Genomic DNA, 23336 nt, shown 5'->3' with positions numbered 1-23336 from the left:
GGTTTAAATAATGGTTCACTTCAATGGAGAATTTCTTTGCATTAGGGTCTCCTTTACACATCCTGAGACGCTCCTTCATCCGTGCTATTTTTACTACCATTTACATTAATTTAGGCTTTTTATACATATTTGCAACTGCCTGATGGATACTTTTTAATTTTATTTTTTAGTAACAGCTTCAGTGCTCTCAAACTGTTTGGTCTTTACAACCAAAAACAGCTGCCACCTAATAGAGTTCCTACCTTTTTATAAACAGCAGTTTCTTAATGTAAAGTGACACCTAGAGGCAAAACTGAGGTAATGCATATATTGCAAAAATAACCAGCGTAGCATCAGGTCAAAAAAAGAACTTGGTCAATAATGGACAAGCTTGTTTCAGCGTGTTTGAAGACTGGTATATTCATCATCAGCTGATATTTATTTACGAACTGTAATGTTTTAATCCATAAATGCATTAATCTAAACTCCATTAATGCACTTGTTCTCAACTGTGACTGAATATGTGAAATAATTACCTGATGCTGTTTTTTATAGCTTGAAGTAGCTCGTAAAAATATGGATTGATTGGTAGAAAATCTTGCGGGCAAGATATTTAATTCTCATGCAAACCTTTCCAGAAGTTGTGCTGATTAAATGTTTTTTTTTTTTTTGTTCTGAGATTAATTACAAATACTGACATTTTATGTTTCCAGCTCCAATCCAACCTCATTCCTGGCTTGAATCTGAACGCTTTGGGTCTGTTCCCCAGTGGAGCCCCAGGCATGGGCTCCTCAATGGCCAACGTCCCGCCTCCTGGAGCTCATGGTGGCTGCTCGTATGGCGTAAGTGACAGTCTGTTGGCTATTACAGTACTCTGCTTCATGCACTACGAAACCCAGAACTGCTAACTTGGTGCATTGTTGGGTCGGGCCTATAAAGTCTGAGACAAAAGCAGAAGTCGGTCTTGAGCAACTGAGTTTCACATTTCCTTTTTCCCTCCAGTGCAGTCCTTATGGGGCTGAGGGGCCATTTTGGGCTTCTATGCTGTCGGCGAGCAGCCAGCCACTTGCTGTAAGTCACCCATCCCAAAGTGCTTTGCACGGCTTGTGGCTGCTCGCTGCGAGATTATGGGGTTGCTGCAACGTTCTCCTTTATTTCCCCACGTATTGGGATTATGCTAAATCCTGTGACGAGAAGAGGCTCTGATATGATCAATTAATGACAGGATCTGTGTGGTTATTCTGGTACGCTTTAGTTCCCCCCCCAAAAAACACTATACAAGGGCTTTTGTCACCAAACTCCTGTATCTCTGAAAGTGAAGACTTCGTATAAATACCAACTTTTGATCAAGTAAGATCTATCAACAGTGGCTAGTGTTTTGTGAAAGTATTCATACGCTTGGACTCAATTTGAATACCCTTATTGAGCAAGGACTCTAGCCAAAGCTTAAGATTCAGTGATCGCCTTGATAAGTGCTGTCTGAAAAGTGCACTCAGTAAGGAGGTAGGAAAGGAAGCCTGTATGCTCACTCCCACTTCTAGTTTTGCTTAGGAACACCGTGACGTCCATTATCGGTGCCACAAACCCTTAAAGTATCCCACAATCCTTTGTGTGACATGACATACAAGCACAGCCCTCTCATGGAAATCAATGAAAATGTCCGAGGAGAAGAATCGCACACTTTGTAGTTGGTTTTCGGAAGGCTGTATGCCCGGATTTGACTCATCATCCGTGTGTTTCCATGACGTAATGACGTCTGAGTTAAAGGCTGTCTGAATTCAGCACAGCAGTCTGAAGCTCCTTTCCTCCACATGACAGTTCTTACCGTTGACCCCATGAAAGGCCAAGGAACAGGAGGTAGGAGCTGTTATTAAGGGTATTTGGATGCAGCCTTGAACTTTGTCCCATCTTGTGATATCACAGCCACGAACTTCAGTGCATGTTGTGATTTTAATTTGTTAAACCAACACAAAGCGGTGCATAATTGTGAAGTGGTTGGAAAACTATAAATGGATTTCAAATAATTGTGGAAAAAAGGATGATTTTTGCTGGTGTATTTCAGTGGAGATGCTGTGTTCAGGGTGAGGGACGGCACTGCTTTTCTGCCGCATTTTGATTGTTGGTCAGAAAGTTCGATTCTTGTCTCCTCTGACCAAATTCAGACGGCCTTTCACATGTTTGTGCCGGCTTCATGATGGCTTGTGGCAAATTGCAGAAAGGACTTTTTATGTCCTTTTTTGAACATTTGTCTTACCACTGTGTCACAGATTTATGGCGTCCAGTAACGGTGGTCTTTAACAAATACTCCCACCTTGGCTATGTATCTCTGTGGCAGCTCCAGAGTTGCAATGAGCCGCGGGGCTAACTGATGCTCTCCTCATCTGGCCTGCCTTTTAGGGTGACAGCTTGGTAGGGTTGGTGGATGCTGTACCATTTCCTATTTGGATTAAGGATCAATTTGTGCTTTGAGAAATGCCCAGACACACCTTAGCCTTGGTTAAACATCTGCAAAACTGTAACCCTGACCTTCTGTGCTCATAGTTCCTTATTGATGCTTGTTGTTCACCATTTTTCACAAATACAAACCACCTTTAAGATTTTTAAAAGTTTGAAAACAATCGTTTCTTTTTTTTGTACTTATCACATGAAATCCATATAAACTGGGAGGATTAGGGAGCAGTGGGTTGCAGCCAGGGACCATTTTTGGGGGTAAATGTCTTGCTCAGGAACTCAGTAGCAGTCTGTGGGATTCAATCCGGGGACCTCTCCAGGATGCATGTGGGCTTCCCCAACCACAAGGCCAACACTCTCCCTTAAATGCACTGAAGCTCTTGGTTGTAACATTAAACTGTAAATATTCAAGAAGTGTGAATATTTATGCAAGAATTTGCATCTCGGAACATAAATGGAAGCAACACCAAGGCACCAACAAAGCTTGTAGATTCAGAGTTTCCTAAAAGTTTTCTGTACATCAGCAACACATCAGAAACCAGAGGCCTCTTCATGTGGGTAGCCCAAACCTTTTCATTGAGTGCATTTAGAAGTGAACTTCCTGTCTGGATTCCAATCGTCCCTTTTCCTTTTAATATGTAAGCTTTCACTAACATGTCTGGAAAATCATACTGTGGCTTTAATCTTGGACTAATTGCTTCCCCTACACGTTTTTCACACTCACCTGATCAGTGTGAAACTGTTCTTTAGAAATCGGCCTGAAACCAGCAGTTTACAGATTCCCAGTAGTAATTTTTCTTCCTTCTGGATGGATGCTTCCTGATCAGCGGCTGATTTTCCGTATCCACGTTCAACTCTTAAAGAACAGAGCAGCTTCTGCTTGATTCCCCTATCCGCCTCGACCCGTTGGTTCTGTTGAGTCTTCTGGTCACATTCGTAACCCTGTCTTTGCTCCGCAGGGTCAGCCGGAGTCTGAGACGGTTCACCTGTTCATCCCTGCGCTTGCTGTGGGGGCCATCATTGGAAAACAGGGTCAACACATCAAACAGCTGTCACACTTTGCTGGAGCCTCCATCAAGGTGAGGAACTTTAGTTCAGAAATGATGTGAAGTCTGGTCGTAACGATGACTCTAGGTGTTTAATGCAGCATTTTACCTGGTTTCAGATTGCTCCAGCAGAAGGAATGGATGCCAAGCACAGGATGGTCATCATTGTTGGGCCACCAGAAGCTCAGTTTAAGGTGCTGAACCTTCACACCTGCTGTACACTTTATTAGCTGCATCTCTCGCTCGTTAAAAGCTCTAAGCATATAACACGCCTCAGTTAGATAGGACAAATGTTGAAATTGGTAATTACAGTTTAGGTAATCTCCACATGGCTCTTTCTGGCTCCAGGCTCAGTGTCGTATCTTTGGCAAGCTTAAAGAAGAGAACTTCTTCGGGCCGAAGGAGGAGGTAAAGCTAGAAGCTCACATCAAAGTTCCCTCGTTTGCTGCTGGACGTGTCATTGGGAAAGGTGGAAAAACGGTAACTGTTGCTTTTATAAATGGCTCCCATCCAGATGTTTACAACAACGAACTGTCCCAGAGTGGTGCGCCGGTAATGATCTCGTCTTACTGTGACTCAAGGTGAACGAGCTGCAGAACCTGACCTGTGCAGAAGTGGTGGTGCCCAGGGACCAGACGCCTGATGAGAACGACCAGGTCATAGTGAAGATCAGTGGACACTTCTTCGCGTGCCAGGTGGGTTATGGAAAGCATGGAGGCATAAATTCAAGATGTGCAACTATTTCCCCTGGCATTAAAGGAACTGTTCCAAGACGATTGTGACCAATTACAAGAGTGTGTTGGTCCAACGTGCTAATTTAGTAGTTTAACATCTGTAGCATGTTTTCAAAGGAACAATAAACTGGACCTAACCAGGATTTAATTTTCTTTAACCGTCCGACCCAAATCCAACTGCTGAAATGGATGTACAAACGATATGCTCTAGTAAAACGAGTTGATTTGAATAAAACAGCTTGGAGGCAGCAAAACTATTAGTTTTATTCAAGAGGGTCTCAAATTATTCCCCTCAGGTAGTCCCCTCCATAGAATAACACCAAAGCCAGGCCAGCTTTACTTCAGTCTTGCACTGGTTTGTCTCTAGTTTTTCATGCTGCATGTGAAACAATTTTTTAGATCGCCTGATTTTCATTCTTCTTGGTTTAGTGTGCAACCTCCAAAGATATCTGTAAAATTAGTCTCCTCAGGACCCACAGTTGGGCCAAAGTTTAGGTTTTATTACACATTTGACCCGTCTGTTCTGCAATCATCCCTTATCGTTGTAGCAAAGTTTGTTTAGTTTTTTTTCCTCAGAATTTTTATTTTATTTTTTTAATGATGCTGAAATCCCTACAGCCTACTGTACTTGTGATCATGAGGTTTCTCTGAATTTCCCAATTAGGTGAAGCTTAAAGAGGCGGAAGGTGGTAATGGTCTGACTCTATTTAACTGATGGCAAACACTGCTGCTAATACAGACAATCTGGATATCTCAGCCCACTGGATTTAAAACCTGCCATGTAGTTTTGACTCTGGAAAACTGTTCAAAAAGCCAAACATCATTTCCATTAGTGTAACATGGTCCAGAGGCGGAAATGTGCCTAAATGTTAACTTCTGCATTGACTATCTTTATGCCTGACTCCTTTTTATGTGCAAGGCACTTGCAAAATATCAATGCCTATAAGGATTTTCTGTTTTACTGGGAATGCACCAAACTCACAGACCAGCCTTATCCTTGATGAATGGAGAGTTACGCTTCGCTTTTAGCCACTCACTCACCGTTTTCTTTCTATTAATGGTGATATAATTTGAGTTTTCTTTTTTTTTTCTAAAGCTGACTTCCTGCATTTTGAAAACGATGAACCTTGCTTGTCTTTATTTTTGCTGTTTTGTACTGCAAAGCATTGTCTACCAAGATGTTACCTTCATACAAACTTCCAAGTTAGTTTGAGCTTTGGATTTTAGACTGAGAACAAATATTTGCTATTCTGTTTATTTACATTCCTAAAGGAGTTTAATCTTTACATTGTTTCAACTGAAGGATCTCCTTTTGAGGCCGTGTTCCTGTTAATCAGGTTTAGCAGCTTAATGTGGCCTGAAAGAACTGGCTACCAGCAGGCTAATTTGTAGAATTAGACTTGTCTCTTCTTAGAAATACAAGTTTTAGAGTGATTACACATTTATCTGTGAGGGACTGTAGACGGAGTAATATATACAAATTAATCTAGGATTTTAATGACATGTTTTGTTATTAATCTTTCATCTTTTTTTAGTTGGCCCAGAGGAAGATTCAGGAGATTCTGGCTCAGGTGAGGAGGCAGCAGCAGCAGCAACAACAGCAGCAGCAGCAGCCCAAGCCTCCATCGGGAGCCCAGCCTCCGATGCCACGCAGGAAATAAAGGTCCAGAATAACGGCGACTGGATCGGTCAGGAAACTTGAAAGACGGACAGATGCAGAAAAGCTCAGAGGGGGAAGGAAAATGACAGTGGATCCTAATGCACATCTCAGGGGTCAGGTCAGCGGAACCAAACATCCACCCCTCCCTGAATAACTTGATGAGTTTTTAAAGTGTGGGTGATGAGACCTGACACCTGAAGCTCCACCCACTTCACCTCTCTGCATCTGCTGTGAGAATGTACTACAGTGGGCTCCCAACATCACATGCCCTCCATTTGATCTCCCCCACCCCCCGGGTGTAGTTTTTTTTTTTTCTTTTTTTTTTTTTCCTTTTTTAGTTTGTTTTACACTAAAACCACAAAGAATCCCCCCATATCTCCCCATGGTGTGGTACCTTTAAAGATGTTTAGGTTGTTTAGTCTCTTAATGGGTTACAACTTTCTCACGAGTTTTTCCGTGGAAAGGAAAAAAGGCATTGCTCGGTCCTGGTCGGACCAACAGAGGTTTATTTGGGGGAGGGTTGGCTCTGGCTGGGTGGGCCACATTTAGCGGGAAAATTCTTGTTTAGGACAAGGACCCCCTGTGAGGATGGATTACATTAGGCGTCCTGCCCTTGGAATGACAGTGGCATTTTTAAAAGAAAATTCGGATGCATTTTATAGATAGACTTATATGAATAAATCGATATATAAATATATATAAATATATATATTTAGAGGAATGGGCAGCGCTGCGACTGACCCTTTTGGGGAAAAGGGTGCCAAACTGCTGCTGCTGCCCTGGAAAATCAATTTAATATGCATTTTGTTTAACTACCTCAGGATCTAGTACCTCAGAAGAGAGAGAGAGAAAAAAAAGATTATATGGAGAAAAAAAAAGTTCCTTTCTTTTTATTTTGCTTTTGTGGTATTTTGTATACTTTATAAAGCTGATAGTCTTTGAACATTTTTATTTTTTTAAGAAAATTTAAAATCTTCAGGTCAGCTGCCAACTGACCTTGCCTTCAACTCTGGTGCTTTAGGCGGCATTGTACATGTGGATGTGTGAACAGAGATGACCCCCCTCCCCCTCCTCCCTCGCGCATAAAGTTTATTTGTACATACCGGCCTCGGAGCAAGAGTTGGCGCCCCCCCCTCCCCACCTCAGCTGGCGGCTGACGAAGTATATAGAGAAAAGTATTGCCTCAGTTCCCCCACCCAACCCCGAGGGTCCACCATCTTGACAACAAAAACAAGTGCAGAACAACTAAACGCGTGCAAATGATGCCAACCGTACATGCTTGCAGCAATGCCATTTAGTTTGGGGTTTTGTTGGTAGTTTTAATGTCAACTTCTTTTTTTTGCCTTCCTATGGGGGCTGCAGTCTTAATGCTGCAGCTCAAACTGTGATGGGTCCTCCCCGTAGCTGTGGTCAGCATCTTTTTCTTCCCTTTTTTTTTTTTTTCACCCTTTTTGGTCCGTTTTTTTTATTTCTGGGTCATCTGCCGCCGTACTTGATCATGCTGTCCTGGTAAGGTCTAAACTCTGCCATAGTGACGTAGCCATCTGGTCATTCATATCCTCCTGTGCATGGCGAGAGTAGGGCGAGTGGCACAGATGGATGCATTTTTTTTTTTTTGTGTTCATACTTTACATTTTTAGGAAAGCAATTCTTTTTTTTCCAATTTTTAAAAAATTTTTTTTTTGGTAGCTCATCCAGGGGAAAACAAGTTTAGTCGCACATAATTGTGAATGATCCCTGACTCGGACGGGAAGCAAAGATCCAAAACGTAGTCATTTTATTTCCTTTGTTTCCATGCCGAATGTAAATATATCGATTGTGGTAAAAGTGCTAGTGTATCCATGCTTCCACAGTAGAACGCAGTCTACCTCAGCTGAGGGGGTGGGGGGGTGGGGTGGGGGGAGGAAGTTGCTGTGGCTCTGGACGCCTCGCCCCGCCCCCACTGAGCGCCAGCGCGCACCAATACCTCAGTACCCCGAACACTTGTTTCTACCTGGGCGCGCCCTCCTGACACCACGCTTAACTGAGGGGCACAAACGATCCTTAAGATGATCCTCCTGATACTCACCCTCCCCTGATCCAGTTTGTTTTTGATCTACCTCTTTAGACGCATATTTGAATTAGAGGCATTCTTCCATTTGTTAGAAACCCAACCCCCCCCCCCCCCTTCACCTACACACTTTTGTCCACCTCCCTGGTAAAGAAATGAAAATTTAAAATCATGAACTCTGTAGACTTGAGAATTATGGAAAGTGATAGAAATGTTTTCTTTTGACAGTGTTTATATATACTCCTTTTGGCTTTATTGAAATCCTCAATGGTTATTCCTTTCTGCTTTCTATTTTTGGTGGTGTGGCTTACATGTATTCAAACTATTTCTAACTTTTTCTGTAAGAAAATCAATTTTTTTTGCCTTCAGTCCAATACAAAAAAAAACAAAGGACCTGATTGTTTTTGTTTTTTCATCTTTCAGATTTATAAGACTTGAAGACAAGAAAATGCAAGTCCCTTTTTTGTCTTTCACAGATGCTACACTCACTCGCTGATTTAACAGCATTTTTCAGTTAGCATTTCTTGACTGTGTAATGTGGAACAGTTTTTCTTTTTTGGTATGGGACAAATTTAAAGAGACTGAATCTGTTTTTTTTTTTTTTTTTTTTTGAAAAAGTGATCTTCAGCATGATGTTCCCTTCTCCCCCTCTCTGCAACCATACTTGTGCCCCGTCACCTCCCCACAAGCACACAGCTCCACTTGTCAAATGCCTCTGAATAAAAAGTAATAAAAAATATACAATTGAAATGTGTTTTTCTTTTCCCCAGATCAGCCTGAGACAATCTGGTCTTTGTGTTTAGAGGAGTTGCCTTCATTAAGTCTGCAAAATTATTTCAAATCCTAATTATAAAATTGCTGCTTTCCATTGTTTTTTAAACCCTAAGTTGCTAACAGTTGGTAAAATATAAAATGCTTTTGTCTTGGATCATATTTGAAAACTAATGGTCAGACTTAAATAATAATAATAAAAAAAAATAGCCAAACTTCAGCTGTGGTTTGTTCCTAAAAGAACAAGATGGCTTGGTGGGTTTTCCAAAATTGGGGAAAGGAAAGTTGTGTTTTTTTGGTTTGGATGCTTTATGGTTATTAATCTTATACCAGTGGTTACCTTATTTCTTATTAAATGGGGCCTCATAGGAAAATCGACTACTTGGTTAAACAGTGTTTATTTTGGGGCCAAATGCTTTTGGTGGAGGCAGTGAAATTTTCATCAGTAGAAAAATGGAGCTCATCATTAGAGGCAACCTCCATGCAGAGATGTTGAGGTTCTCTAACTGTGGGCTGTCCCATATCTCCATCTCTTGGAGACCAAACTCCATTAGTCATCAAATAGCATTTTCCTTAATTGAGACATTACTTAATGGGGAAACATCATCACTTTTGGTTTCAGGGTCACCGTCCACATAAATGCTAATCAAGAGACGAAGATAATTGGAGATAGACGCTGGCTCTTATGCATAAGGTTGGATTCCTTGGATATTTTATCGCCTGCTTGGGTTGCCATTGTCTGTGTACTCTTGTTCATGACAGAAATCCAGTTCCTCTTATAGTCAGGAAAGTCTCTTTTGGAAAAAATGTTTTCCATTTGTCCTTGAAAAAAATACAAATCCAAAATTTTCTTTTACTGATGTATATTTAAATCCTTTATCTTAAATGTGCAACATAGGTGCAATTTTATATAAGAACCCTCAGATGAATGAATGCTTATCAAATAAAGATCTTAAGGAGACAAACCCAGTGATTACTCTTTAACCTTAGCATTATTTGATGACCTTTGAAGCATACCGCCTCAATGCAGGTCTTTCATACTCAAATATCCTGGATGTCAGGAAAACGAATAGGAACCCTGCTTTGAGTTGGTAAACGCGTTAACTACCCTTTCATGTGTAGACATGAGGTATTGCTTGAGTCTTCTCAGATACTGCCTGCTACTGTTGTCTTTTGTAATAAGATTGCAATTAATTAGTGTAATCTGTAATTGTTGGACAGATGCGCACAACTGCAGGTCAGACTTTTGCTAAAAAGTCAAAACTTTCCCAGCAAACGATATACTAACAGACTAATATTTCATATACCCTATGATAATTATTATTTTTTTTACAATCAGTTTAATACAAGTCAGCATGTATAACAAAAATAATCAGTATGATGATTCATACTTAGTTTATTTTGTAAAAAAGCTAAAAAAAAATAATTTATTTTTCAGAACGGGGGATTGAACCGACAACCCACCAATTGCAGGACTAACTCCTGCGCCACTGTCGCCGCTCATATATAACAATGTCTGGACATTTTCTGAACTGCGCTTTGCCTGCATCACATAAAGGATCAACCAGCCCTTCACCTGTCTCATTAAAACATGCAGCGCCGTGTCAGGAACCGGCATTTTTCTCCTCACGTTCTCCCATGCGCTCTCTGCAAACACTGGACGACACCTTTCAACTATTTGGTTCAGCAGACTGGGAAATCCTTTAGCAGAGCGCAGACTTTACACGTCACGGACACAATATGTGCATAAAAGCAAACATTGAGGAGGCGAGGGGGTTAGACAACTTTATTTTATGTTTTTCAATCACTCAGGATGCACATTTTAAAGTTTAGATGATTAATAGTAGGGAAAAAACTTGTAAAGTTTTAAAGGAGTTTTAGGGAAAAGATGTAAACATCCTTCATGCTGAAATGTCATTTTATTCAAAGGCACCAACATGGCTCATTGAAACTCCTTCCTTCCTTCCTTCCTTCCTTCCTTCCAAGCAGGCATTAAAATGAGTACAGCAGCACCAAGTTAATCAACCTTTTCAATAAATCCTCTCCACTGAGCCGAGTAGCGGTAGGTTTCGGCTGAAGGCGACACACTAAACGATCTAAATGAAGACATGTTGCTATTAGTATCAATTGCCTTTGCTTTAAAATAAAAAGACACAGATTATCGCTTATCAATTAAAGCACAAGCTTATTTGATGCAGCTCCTCCAAACCCTACAAAGGGTGTCTCTCAGTCAGCAGGTGGCAGCTCTCCTCGCTTGAGGGGAAGAGCGCCTCCCTCAGGCGAACCATGGGACCCGCAGCACCAGAATGTGCGCGGGCATCCTCAACCGGCGACCTTCGGATGGGCCGGTAGACCTTATGGCGCCTAAAAAGGAAATTAAAGGAAAATAAATGATTAGATGGGGCCATGATTCTTTACTCTCTCTCTTCTTTTTGCACTGGAAAGCTTCACTCACACCAGTGGGCTCATCTTCTGTACCTGCTTGACCTGTGCAGGGCTGCTGGTGCCCATTTTTATGTGCAATCTCGACAGGTCACAAGCCCATCACAAAGACTTAGAGGAGGCCCAATCTCACAGCTAATGGCTTTTTTTTATCAGTCATCCCAGCATGCATGTTTTAGCACTGTGGGAGGGGACTAGAGCATCCACACAAAATGTGTGCATGCTAAGAAAGATGTCAATTCCCTGCCAAAAGGCCTCAGCAGGGATTAAAGCCCAGGACCTTGTTGCAGCAAGGCGAAAGAGCAAACACCTGTGTAACCATGCAAGTTTTTGCAGTTTAATATACAGAAAAATAAATACTTATCCATCTGGGATATAAGAGTAATTGAACATAGCATTTAATAAAGTGTTTTTACTATGTTAAAATGAGCAGGTTTCAGTTTAAAAAAAAAAATAGAGGTCCTCTGAAGTCAGGATTCAAAATCTGATACGGCTGACATACAAAAGTTGGTGTTTGAACTTTTTTTTTATAGAAGCTCATTCAGTAAGTGTTGTGGCCACATTGTTTAGAAATAGAAAGATTTATATTATTATCAGGTTGTGTTGCCAATAGCAAATCTCACTGAAGTAGGTTCCGACTGCGAATGTATACAGAACGCGAGGAATAGAGTAGTGAGGACCACGGCACTTGTTCCTGGTTTGCCGCAAACCCCTTCAGTTTATACTGGCAGCTGTAAAAATCGTCTTGGCCGCCGGTCCGTGTTGAAACGTTTCGGGTGAGCCTTGATCAACTCATCGTTTGAGCTATTAATGTTTTTCTTAGCTCTGTTTTCACGGGTCGTAGGGTTACATCCCCCTTCCAAATAATAGATATCACCAATGGTCCTTGTACCACAAATCCAACCATAGCCCTACACACATTTTGCTGGGAATTATTGCTGTATGTTGTTTTTTATCGTAAATTCACAGGACGCACCGTGAGAATAATTGTGTAAATGCGACACACTCACCGGTAGATCATGTAGGCAATGAATGCAAAGACTGCCACCAGCACGGCACTTGAAGTAACAACCACCCGGGCAGTGTCTGGGGTTTTAGGCGCTGGGACACACAAACAAGGCCAGAGAGACACTTTTCATTGGCTATATGGATTTATAATTAAATAAAATACCTGAAGCCATCATAACTTTTTTTTATTTTCTAAAGCCCTTTTCCAACCAACCGGGTGGATCCTGGGACTTGCTGATGGTGATGGTGGTGCTGGCGAGCGCCATGCTGCTGGAGTTCTCCAGGGTGATGTTCACACAGTAGGTGCCGGGTTCCAGAAACCTTCGCTGCAGCCGCACCTCGCACTTGGATGACGGCGGCACATCGTCACACATGATGTTGCGCACCTGAGTGCAGCTGGGGTCCGACACAATGGTGCAGGCTGAGGTGGGGATGCTGAGAAGGAGAGATAACGCCAAAGGTATGTGGGTCCTAGATGCTTTTTCAAACTTTTTTTTTATTACCTAATCCTGGATTTCAAATCCAAATTTTATTCTCAGTTTTCTTCTTTTGCTTCGGAGAGTATAATCCGACATGTCTTCACCATATTGTGCGAGCCGACCTGCTGGTGTTTTATTCTCCCAGAACCCAACTCTGGCTTTCTCCAGGGTCTCTGCTGCATTGATTTTCCTGATTCAACAGTCTCACAAGCTGTAATCTCATAAAGCTTTTACTCAACATTAAACTGACAAAGACATCAGGTTTGGTTGTCCTGTCTCCCTTGTTGCTTTTTACAGACCCACAATGTCGCAAAAATCAAACTGTGAAGATTTGGACTCTGTTACACCCCAGTAGATGTAACATGACTGGTCCCCTCAGCATCGTCATATTTGCCGATTGTTCACCATCAATCTAAATGGTCTCAAAAATCAAATGTAGAGTTGAATCACATCTTAATATTGAGGATATAATTGTCAGCCCAGCTGCCCATGTGGAATATTTCATAAATGATAGCGAAAAGTTTTTTTTTTTTTATGTTTGAAGTAAAAGAACAGAACGCTCACCTGCCCAGACATTTCACCAGGAAGCTGACGCCGGTGTCGGTCTCCCTGGCAGCCGACACGTCCACGATGCGACTACTTAGCCGATCCCTTAGTGGGTGCTTTGGCTCTGTGTGGAACGGAAGAGAGGTCGTGTGGTTTTATGGCTTCAATGAATGAGTGTCAGAAAGAAATGAAACCTTTGCTCCAAAGTTTATGATGTAGGTAATGCTACTTTCTGTGCTTTCCTCCTACCGACTATGGTGATGTTGCCCGAGAAGGTCCCGTAGGCGTAACGGAAACACTCGTTGCTGTCGAGGCCCCTGCTTCGCAGCCATGGCGACGTGGTGGGGCTGGATCTGGTGGCAGCAGTGGGAGGAAGCGGCTCCGTTGTGGGTAACCCAGTCGTCGCAGCAGGCCAGGTGGAGGAATTAACAGACTGGCTGGGCTTGGGTGGCGCTGGAACAGGAAGGAGATAAAGGACGGATAAAAGCATTTAAACCAGCGGCCTCAAACTCCAACTCCAGTCGCCGAGGCTCCCCTCCGGTTGCAGGACACCGGCTCTCGAAGGATTTGAGTTCGAGACCGCTGATAAACTGATCTTAAAGCAACAAGGAGACTCACCCAGTGTTGTCTTGATCCTGGTTGTGACAGCCGGGGTAGCCGGAGGGGATGTGGGAGCCTCTGACAGAGAAGACCCGGGTGTAAAATACGTTGTTACATTGTATTATAGGATTTGGTGTTCCACCAGAGGTTAGCACTGCGGTTAAACCTCTCAGCACCTAATTAAATCCTTGATTTCACATTATTGTTCAGGGTCACCAGAACGTTGTCAGCAATGAAGAAGGTGGTTTTGGGACAGTGAGAGCCGGCAAGCCTAGCCCAAAACAGTTTGCTTCATCATTGTTGGTGCCTTGGGGTGATCCAGAATACTTTGATTTTCGGGTTGTAAGAACTAGAGTTTTAACCAAATATTACGCTGTACAAAAAGACGCAAAACCCTTTTTGTTTTTCCCTTTCTCTCTGACAACAAACCAAACTGAACGCATCGTGTTTAAGGTAAGCTATGACTAGCGATATTATTTCCATTTGGGAGATCCAAGGATAATCAAAGACCTTTTTTTCATGACCTTTGAGTTAAATTGAAGCAGAACTGTATATTTATTTTAAGGAAACAATAAAATAATAATAACAGAAAGAAAAAAGAAAAAAAACTGCCAAGATGTCAGGAAGAGAATTATGGAGAAGTTTGGTTCATTCGTGATCACAATTTTCAGATGGCTAATGGTGCCACGTTCATCTGATGAAACTAAAATTGAAGTGTCTGCGGAAATGTTGAAGCAACATCTCAAGACATCAGCATGGAAGTCAAAGCTGTGGACAAGCGTGTCATCCAGATAGATAATTAATTATTCATTAATGACCCTTAGCTCTAATAGACAAGGTGGAGGGTTGGCCTACAAATATTACTCAGCTACCCCAGTTCTGACAAACTTATGGAAGCCAAGATACCTAAAGTATTTACCCCATGTCATACATGTCAAGACAATTTTGGCAAATATTAAGGAAACATACATAAGCCCTTAGAATTTTAAAGTTATATAAAAAAAATAATCTGTACCTAAACCTCTTGCTTAGCAGTCTTATCAATCCAAACAGAGGAAAATAAAGGAAACATTTAGTTTGATTTAGAGTCTGTGTGTAAAAAAAGGTTATAGAAATAGTTTTTGGCCTACTTAAAAAAAAAAAAAGACATCCAAGCTGGAACTTGTCAACCATTACATTGTATGTTCTCAGACTTTGTCTTGTTTTTCAGTCTTAACCCTAACCGGGCCAACTGCAGGGCTGTAAAGAGTCTCATACTACAGATTTTTGTTCAGACCTGGAATTTAATCGCTACCAAGAGCCATCATCTAAGGCTGTAAATAAACCTCATTAGTGACCAGAACCAACTGTGTTTGTTGAAAAAAAAAAAAAAACTTTCACCCAGGATGCTTTTAAACGTGCCCTTTCACCCGTGGCCGTCTCGGTTGCGTACCTGTGAGAGGCGGCGACGTGGGGCGCCTCGGAGTCGGAGTGGCGGAAGCGGGCGGGCACTCGGCAGGAAACGCAGCCTCCACCACCAGCTTCACGTTCATCGTCCCCAGTGTGCTGTAGGCGTGCGTGGTGACCTCGCGGTGTGTCACCACCTGGTTGCCGTCTCTGAAGTCCCAGATGTAGTCCACCGAAGCCGCCGTCTTCAGGTAGCCGCTGGGGTCGTGGAGCTGGACCTTGAAGACTATCTCCTCTCCACGGACGAAAACACTGGCCGACTTGTTGACGGCAGACTTCTGGGAGATGTCCACTGCCAGTGGGATCTTATCTGAGGGCGTGTGGGAGGCAGGCATTATTATTATTTACTTTTTGATTGTGTTCTGTCTGATAGTTGAACCTGTGACTGTGTCTCCACCTGTGACCAGGAAGACGGCGTTATCACTGGAGAGGGGGCTGTACTTCCTGCGCTCACGCTTCCTGTAGACCATCACCTCCATGACTTCTGCCCCCAGCGGGATACCAGTGGTGTTGATGGTCACGCTTGAAGACGAGCCATCGCATGTTTCATAATACTGGCCTGCAGAGACAAAAAAAAAGAAAAAAAAAAAGGAGGAACTCCAGATCTGGTTTTGACTGTCGCTGTGGTTGCTGGTCCGCAGATTTCCCATGCTCACCCATTGTGTGCCAAACGTAGACGTAGCTTTTGCGCCGCCAGTCGTTGCTCTGCGGGAAGGGCTTCCTGTCAGGGAACACGTTGCATCTCGTTGTGTCCGTGCACTTTCCGAAGCCATAATCGTCCAGCCAAGAAGTCCAGTTGTACACATAGCCTGAGCGAAGCTGTCCGTTGGCTGTCCAAAGGCAAAAGCATCAGCATACATTAGATAACATTGTTAGTGTGGGCATATGTGAATTAGATTGAGGGGATTTTACTATTAAAGAAGAAGGGATGAATTATACAAAAAGGTTAAAACTAATATTTTCAGTTTGTTCAGCCAGTTCTGTCCTGCATAAGTTGATGAAATGGATTTTTCTTTTTATGTGAAAGCAAACCCCTATTTGTGTATTATTTTAGCTGCAGGTCCAATGGATTTGAGAGGTTGTTTCTGACAGAAATGACCTATTAAGTCTTTTTGCTTTTGTCTGTCAGTAGAGAGACAAATGGCACACTGGAGCCGATGAAGCTGGGGACTCTGACTCTAGAATGTAGATGGAAATCCTTAGATCAACATCAACGTTCAGCTGTGGGAAATTTGGCTTCTTGTTGCCATTTTTTAGAGCCAAACTAATGTTTTGGTGCTAAATAGAGCAGGTTGATTTGAAGTTATTTCCCTCAAATACCCGCAGAGGGAAAAAACAGCCAAAGGTTTTCCATCCAGTCTTTGAACTTAATTGTGTTATTTATTGTCTTTGGTCCGCACATTATGCCTGAATGGTGAAGACAAATACAAAACAAGTATCATAGCTTTGTGATTTTTCCAAACTGGTTAATTTTTCTGTGTCATGGACGTGTTACGAGCCATTTATGCCCTGGCCTGGCTTCCTGGCAGCACCTGAGGCCTCCAGCTCCGTACCATCCTCGCAGTGCTCATCCCAGACAAGGTCCCCGTTGGCGTCTTCCTTCTGACACGGAGGATACTCAATCTTTGCAGTAAAGGTTATACACGAGCCATTGAGAGCTGGGCTGTCGCTGGTCAGGCGGACCTTTGGTTTACCTGCAGAGAGGTGCACATCACTGGTGAATGACTGAGTAATTATCTGCAGACATTTATAGAGTTAAAAAGACACACAGAAAAAAACTATTCACCTCGGTGTCGCATGAGCTCCCCTGGCTTTGAGTTCATTGGTGGGTAGAGATAATCATCCCATGGATTGGTGTCAGGCTCCCACCCAGGGATGGTCGGGATTGGAAATGGAAATTTGCCAGCTAATGAATGCTTGTGGGGGAAAACAGACCCATACGCTAGAAGAGGAGAAAAAAAAAGACAGAACAGGAGTGGTGTGAATAAAAGAGCAAATTCAAGCAACATTTGTACACACAGTGTCTTGTAAAAGCATTCACAACCCTTAGACCTATTCTGTCACAATGCAATTTCAAACTTTAACGTGTTTATTGAGATTTTTTGGTAATATAAGCTACCAACACAAAATAGTACACGATGAAAAGCATGGTGTGCATCTGTATTCAGCGATCTGTAGTCAATACTATAGAAGCGCCTTCTACTTACTAATGTATATTTCTACCAGCTTCACACATTTACAAACTGATTTTTTTTGTTGCCCAAACAAAATAGCTCAAACAAGGTCAGATTGGACAGAGAAGAACTGTCAACAGCATTTTTAAGTCCTGCCTTAAAAAAACAACAACTTTCCACCTGACCTGTCTGCTGTGTTTCTTTAATTTTCTTGATGCTCTTTGTTCTTTAATGTTGTCCGATAAACGTGTGAGGCCTTCACAGAACCGCTGGATTTATCCTGAGATTGAACTACACATAGGTGGACTCTGTTTACTGATTGGCTGTCTTCTAAAGGCAGTAGATTTCAATTCAGGGTCCTCGGAGTAATGGAAGTTGACAGCAAATGTGTTGCAAACTAGGGCTGGACGATAATTCAATATCAATATATAACGATCGATAGACTTATATCGATGATAGAAAAAAAAAGGTTCAATAAAAAGTTCAATAGAATATCAGTTTTTCTTCCTTTTCCATTCTAGCCTGTCATGTAGGTTCATATTACAGTCATTACATCGTCCCAACCAATCACAAACACAGACCCAGGAACCAAGCTCCTTCCCCTTCAAAGAGTTCAAAGCACGCATTCTTTTTTTTCTTTCTATTTAAAACCTGCAGTTTTGGTAAAAAGTTGGTTGAATAAAGGATTCAATTTAAATTCAGTGTTTGTGTGTTCTGTATCTACAAATAGGTAGCTAAGCAACAGCATAAAATGGTCAAGGCTGCACTTAAAATATATTTTTTGAATTTGCTGATAATTATCAAGATCGCTCAATATGATTTCTGTCCTATCAATATACATTTTTACTTATTGTAAACTTTTGAATTTATTTCTTAAATGTGAAAACTGCTTCAGGTTCACAATTATAAACTACCTTGGGCCGGACTATCAAGTAAAATATATATATATATATATATAGAAGCTTGTGGTTGTGATGCAACATGTTGTTCACACAGTTCAATGTAAAAACTTGAGTCTCTTTCTAAGAATGAAAACTGTTTTTTTTTTTAAAGCAGCACATCCAAATTAAGTTAGCCACATTCTAAGATTTTTTTTCTTATTTGATTTGACTTATTCTGATTTTGTTCTGCCAATAAATTGACATGAAGGTTAGTAGGCTAAAGACTACTTTACTTGTTTAAAAAAATGCGTTTTGGTTCGGGTTTTATATCACAGGCTAATTCCCATTTGAAAACAAATAACCCGGTCCTGTTAATCGTTTATAAATCGACTCACTCTCCATTCAGCCTTGGTGGCGCATTTTAAATGTCAGAACTGGGTGGAGGGAAGACGAAAACAACACATTCCATCAATCTAATCTGATTACAGGAGAAAATAAATTGAGTATCTGCAGGAGTATCTGCGAGGAAGCAGACGTGGGTGCGGACCAACCATCCCAATCTGTACTGCAATCGAACCAAGAGCGCTATACTTTTAATTTGTTTGCATGTTTAACCGAAAACGCGGTATTGTGTGTGAGAGTTTGAATAACGTGACCGATTTCCCCCCCTAAAAATTGAATATTTTCCTTGTAGATATGAAACTATATTGAGCGTTGATGACACTTTGATCAGACCTGGAGCTCAGAAATGCGCCCTAATTAGTTTCATGGGACTGCCTGCGGAGAGCGCAACACAGGACAGCTATTATGGAAACTACGGGCTGGGTCATCTGGTAATAGTTGAAAGACGACATTCAAAGCAACCAAAATTATTTTTGTTCAAACTATTTATTTTTCCTTTTATGAAACAGGATAAAAGTTCAAACTTACTTTTTCGCCCATCAGCTTCGTGAACACAGCAGGCGCAGTAAGCCAGGAGACACAAATATTGCAGGATTGCCATGTCCGCCGGTCCAGATGAGAGACAAACAGAATTTCCAATGCCAAAAACACAGATTTACAACCCGCGGAAAACAGTTTCTGACAAGAACGACCCAGCTCGTGGTTCCCTCTCCTCGTTCGGCACTTTCTTCCAGCCTGTCTGCAGGGATCTCCTCTAATTTATTGGGCACCGCTGAGCGCCTAAAACATGTGATGCTTCCTAATAAGGCGCATCTCATCACTCATTATGACCCACTGCGGAAGCAAGGACACTCGAGAGAGAAACGCGCATGCTCATTTCCCTCTTTTACACTCACCTTTTAACACAATAAACTATTGGAGAAATCCGTTTATATAGAAAAAAGTAGACGCCATTATGATTATTTACTGATGATTTTATTTGGGGGGTTATTATTGAGTAATTTCTTTTTTAAATTCTAGCTTATTTTCTCGGTATCTGAACGACCCATTTGGAAAAATAATGAACCATTATACCATCCGTGCTCTTGTGTGAATGTTTTATTTGCTTTGATTGAATTTATTTGGAGACACAAATATCAAATAGACTTAAGAATGTGCGGAACAAATGTGATTTGAATCGGAAATAAAAAAAAAAACATAACTGTTCCTCCTCTCACCCAAAAAAACAAACTAATAATCTAATATCTAATAATTTCGTTAGAGTGGGCATCTGATACATCAAAACATATGACTTAATTAGTTGAAACTTTTTTTTCTCTTTTTTTTTTGTCGCGTGGAGCTGTTTGGTCTCACGCACCCCTCAGTTGCGTCCTATCCCCCCCCCCCCCCCCAAAAAGCAGAAGGAAGAGGCATGATACCCGGCGCGGTGCGCGTTCGTTCTTGCTCATCACCATCCAACATGTGATTACAATTTCCCCGCAACCCTCTGGAGTCACAAGCAGGTTTGGAAACGGTGTCAAAAGCTCTTCCCGAAGCGCGAGCTGAGCCTTAAATGTCGGCGCAGAAGTCAGCAGTGCGTTCTGCGCAGTCATGCAACCAAAACCTTTCATCCAAGAGGGGGAAAAAAGAAGAAGTGATTTACAGACAACTGAATAAGTGAACAGATGATCGCTCCTTTACTGAAATTAATAGTTTTCGTGTTTGCAATGCCGATAGAATCCAAACAGAGTGACACGCAGGTAAATATCAGCACTTAAACTGTAAAATGTATTCGGCTACTGTTATGACACTGGAACTAATTATTATGATTGTTCATTTGATTTCAGTAAATCGATGGAAGTAAATCTAAACCTTTCCACTATATAAAAAAAATTCTGTATGAAACTGACAATTCTGACATGAAACAAGCAGGCTTATCTCTTATTTAGAATGTCAGAGTAAGTCAAGATGATAAAAAGGGAAATGTGATTACAATTTCATCAACTGCAATGCATATGAGAATCATAATGATTAAAAAAAAACATAAAAGGACATTTCGTCTTCTTTTATTCCCTATGAGACCACTGCAGACCACACTAATTAAGCAGAGACTTCAAGTAGAGGTCTGAAAGCGTCAGCTGAAACCAGGACTTTGACATTAAGTGTATTGAAATGCAGCTTTGAACGCGAACAGCAATGCTGACTTTGACCAGTAGAGGGCGGAACCCCTGCGCAGATGCTCCACCTGTATGTCCTTAGACGCTGATTTAATTGGTAACATTGCGTTTATTAAGGGTGGAAGCAAACAAAGAAACACGACAAAGACATAGAAAAGTAAAAAAAATAAAATAAAAAAATTACAGTACTTTTTCATCATTGAACTAGTCTTTGTTTTTCTTGCTAAATGTATTGTCCTTTTGCTTTCCTGTCTAACATTTCGCTATTAAGGCCTTGTGAATTGCTCCCTTTATTATCTTTACAGTTCACTCACACATTAAAGCAAATTTTTTAACTAATCATCTGTCAGATTCGCAAACCCAGACTTGATTTTAGGCAAAATTTTACAAAGCAGCTGCTCTGGACCAACAGGTGTCCCTCAAGAGACCCGTGTGAAAGGAGTTATGCAAGTAAAAAATTAAATAAATAAGCAGAGGTAGAAAGGAACACATTACGTTTACTCTTTATGGTAACCGGTGTGTCCAGCTACCACAAACCTTGTTAACAGAGAAATTTCAAGTTCTCACATTTTCCCCTGAGAAACGAGGTTTAACAACAGAGCTGATGCTATTGAATAAAGCTGGCGGCTTATGGTTGCGTTTTAAAATGATAGAAATATCATTTTAAGTGTCTGATAGAAATGTTTGCTGACTCATTAGTCATTTGCAAAACAGTCTGAGTTAAATCCAGAAGGCCAAAAATGTATGGAAAACATATCAGGGATGACAGTATAGCTCTGTCACGGTTTATGGGCTTATCTGGAAGTGTGCCCGTCACATTCAACTCTGCTTAGCCCCTCATGCGATATTGGGCCGGCTCTGATCACATCATTAGGTAAAGCAAATGCAGGAAATAATGATAATGTTTCCAAAACGATTCACCATTCAGTCGAGAAAGGTACTGGAGTCAATTTATGCATCCAAGTCTCAGCATTCCCATAAAAACTGATCAATCTCATAGATACAGACGATAATTTGTGTCACAATGTTGACACTTAAGTTAAAATTGACTGCATTAGAACAAGTCGCTTAAAGAATCAAGAATTAGCCCATTACAGAGGGTAGAAACTACAACAGGACCTGAAACTGCAGGGCTCAACTGAACTGATGATACTGACTACTTGAAGGAAAACTGTGGAGGGGAGAGACAAAAAATGTTATGAGGATTATCAGCTGACTGAAAATCTAACTTAAACAAAACCATCTCAATGCCTCTCTGTCGTTTTCTGATATCTAAACACATATGTTGGCATTCTCAATACCTGGACTAACTTTGAAGGGAGAATTTGGAGAGGAAAAGAAAAAAGGACGTTGGCCCTTTAGGGCTGGGTGGGTCCAGAAGCAGAAAAGAGCTTAAGATAAATCAATAAGAAATCTTAATTATGTTGTATCACCTAAAAAAACAACAACCCAAAAACAAAACAACTGCAGCTCTGAACAGCTTGTTTGGTGTTTCTTTTCTATGTAATTCAGAACTGCAACGCAAACAGTACTAGACGGTGATCTATAGGATATTTAGGATATTCTGGGTTCTGTCGCTACCACAGTTGAGATTGTATGAAAAGGCAAACTGAAGAATACAATTACACAACCAAAGTTTTACAAAGTGGATCAGGCAAAATACATATAAGGGAGATCTAGTTTGCTTCTACTTCTGTCTCTCTTTGAGTCGGCGCTGAGAGTTCACAGAAGGTCCCATTGCATCTCTCTGAGTCTGAGGGAAAAGTTTTTGCGTTTTCTTTGAGGTTAGGCCACAAGTCACTGATAATACTTGTGGTGTTTCGTTGAAATGCAATGTCATTTCACATGACCATTCACTTGAATGCATCCCGGTTGCATCATAATTGTGCTATTACAACCATTGTGATGTCATCAGGCGTTGATCATGAGAGACATTTGTAAAACATGCCGTCTTATATTAAATGGGTGTAAAGGAAAACAGATACCAGGACTTTTAAAACCCTATTGTTTCCATTTCAGAGAAAGAGACCGTCCCCAGCCAAGACAAGATATCCAAGGCTGGAACTTCAGTCTGACTTACTTTATCGCTTCATCACCTCATTGCTGTTAGATCCTGTTGTCAGTCTTGTGTGGTATAAATAAGTTTAACAATTATTTTAGAGATTTTAAAGGACCTTTTCTAAAAAAAAAATGTTGGCATTTATAGAGCATTGTCTTGTCCCAAATAACCAAACATGGCATGCTCATTTGGGAAAGTATGTTTCAGGTACATTTGGACACCATTTAAATGGCATAACATTAAATCCACGACCAATGTATGCATATACAACATGATTAAATATTGGAAATCGAAAATATAGGCTAGTTGAAGGCACTATTGCCTGGCAGCAAGAAAGTCCTGCATGTGTCCAAATCCTTGGCTTCCTCCCAGACTCCAATCCCATTACCTCCCTAACCCAACCTTGTGTGGATAAGCAGGTACAGACAATGGGTGAAAATTGACAAACATGT

General features: G+C 41.3%; 2 protein-coding genes across 4 annotated transcripts in view; one reads left to right on the top strand and one right to left on the bottom strand.

Annotated features, from left to right (window-relative positions):
- igf2bp3 (insulin-like growth factor 2 mRNA binding protein 3) overlaps nucleotides 1-8659 on the top strand; it is a 29719-nt gene extending 21060 nt beyond the window's left edge. The window contains exons 10-16 of one of the 2 annotated variants that reach the window (XM_021322398.2): nucleotides 693-821; nucleotides 982-1050; nucleotides 3390-3509; nucleotides 3596-3670; nucleotides 3825-3956; nucleotides 4058-4171; nucleotides 5746-8659. In XM_021322398.2, coding sequence (XP_021178073.2) covers nucleotides 693-821; nucleotides 982-1050; nucleotides 3390-3509; nucleotides 3596-3670; nucleotides 3825-3956; nucleotides 4058-4171; nucleotides 5746-5871 — 765 coding nt within the window. In that variant the 3' untranslated portion in view covers nucleotides 5872-8659. The remainder of the gene's footprint in view (nucleotides 1-692; nucleotides 822-981; nucleotides 1051-3389; nucleotides 3510-3595; nucleotides 3671-3824; nucleotides 3957-4057; nucleotides 4172-5745) is intronic. The other variant, XM_012874249.3, reaches the window with a different exon arrangement.
- A 2204-nt stretch (nucleotides 8660-10863) lies between these two features.
- gpnmb (glycoprotein (transmembrane) nmb) lies at nucleotides 10864-19431 on the bottom strand. 2 transcript variants are annotated; one of them, XM_012874262.3, is made up of 12 exons: nucleotides 19198-19431; nucleotides 16999-17154; nucleotides 16745-16906; nucleotides 15869-16042; nucleotides 15610-15771; nucleotides 15199-15522; nucleotides 13785-13844; nucleotides 13416-13619; nucleotides 13185-13290; nucleotides 12356-12576; nucleotides 12144-12234; nucleotides 10864-11055 (listed from the first exon to the last, which is right to left on the bottom strand). In XM_012874262.3, exons 1-12 carry the CDS (start codon nucleotides 19268-19270, stop codon nucleotides 10902-10904), a joined length of 1887 nt encoding a protein of 628 aa, XP_012729716.2. In that variant the 5' UTR covers nucleotides 19271-19431; the 3' UTR covers nucleotides 10864-10901. The 2 variants fall into 2 exon arrangements, with proteins under 2 accessions (XP_012729716.2, XP_012729717.2); XM_012874263.3 differs by having other exon boundaries at nucleotides 16766-16906.
- Nucleotides 19432-23336: the final 3905 nt, after the last annotated feature.

Source organism: Fundulus heteroclitus, chromosome 13, assembly GCF_011125445.2.
Source record: "Fundulus heteroclitus isolate FHET01 chromosome 13, MU-UCD_Fhet_4.1, whole genome shotgun sequence".
NCBI classification, from domain to species: domain Eukaryota; kingdom Metazoa; phylum Chordata; class Actinopteri; order Cyprinodontiformes; family Fundulidae; genus Fundulus; species Fundulus heteroclitus.
This window is presented reverse-complemented; position numbering and strand designations above follow the sequence as displayed.

Bases quoted from the DNA above. Each gene is read 5' to 3' on its own strand.
- gpnmb (XM_012874262.3), bottom strand. From the start codon at position 19,270: ATGGCAATCCTGCAATATTTGTGTCTCCTGGCTTACTGCGCCTGCTGT. The intron at 16,907-16,998 runs GTGAATAGTTTT...ACCTCTCTGCAG, and splicing joins GGAGCTCATGCGACACCGAG to GTAAACCAAAGGTCCGCCTG. The intron at 13,845-15,198 runs GTACGCAACCGA...CTTCTCTGTCAG, and splicing joins CACGTCGCCGCCTCTCACAG to AGGCTCCCACATCCCCTCCG.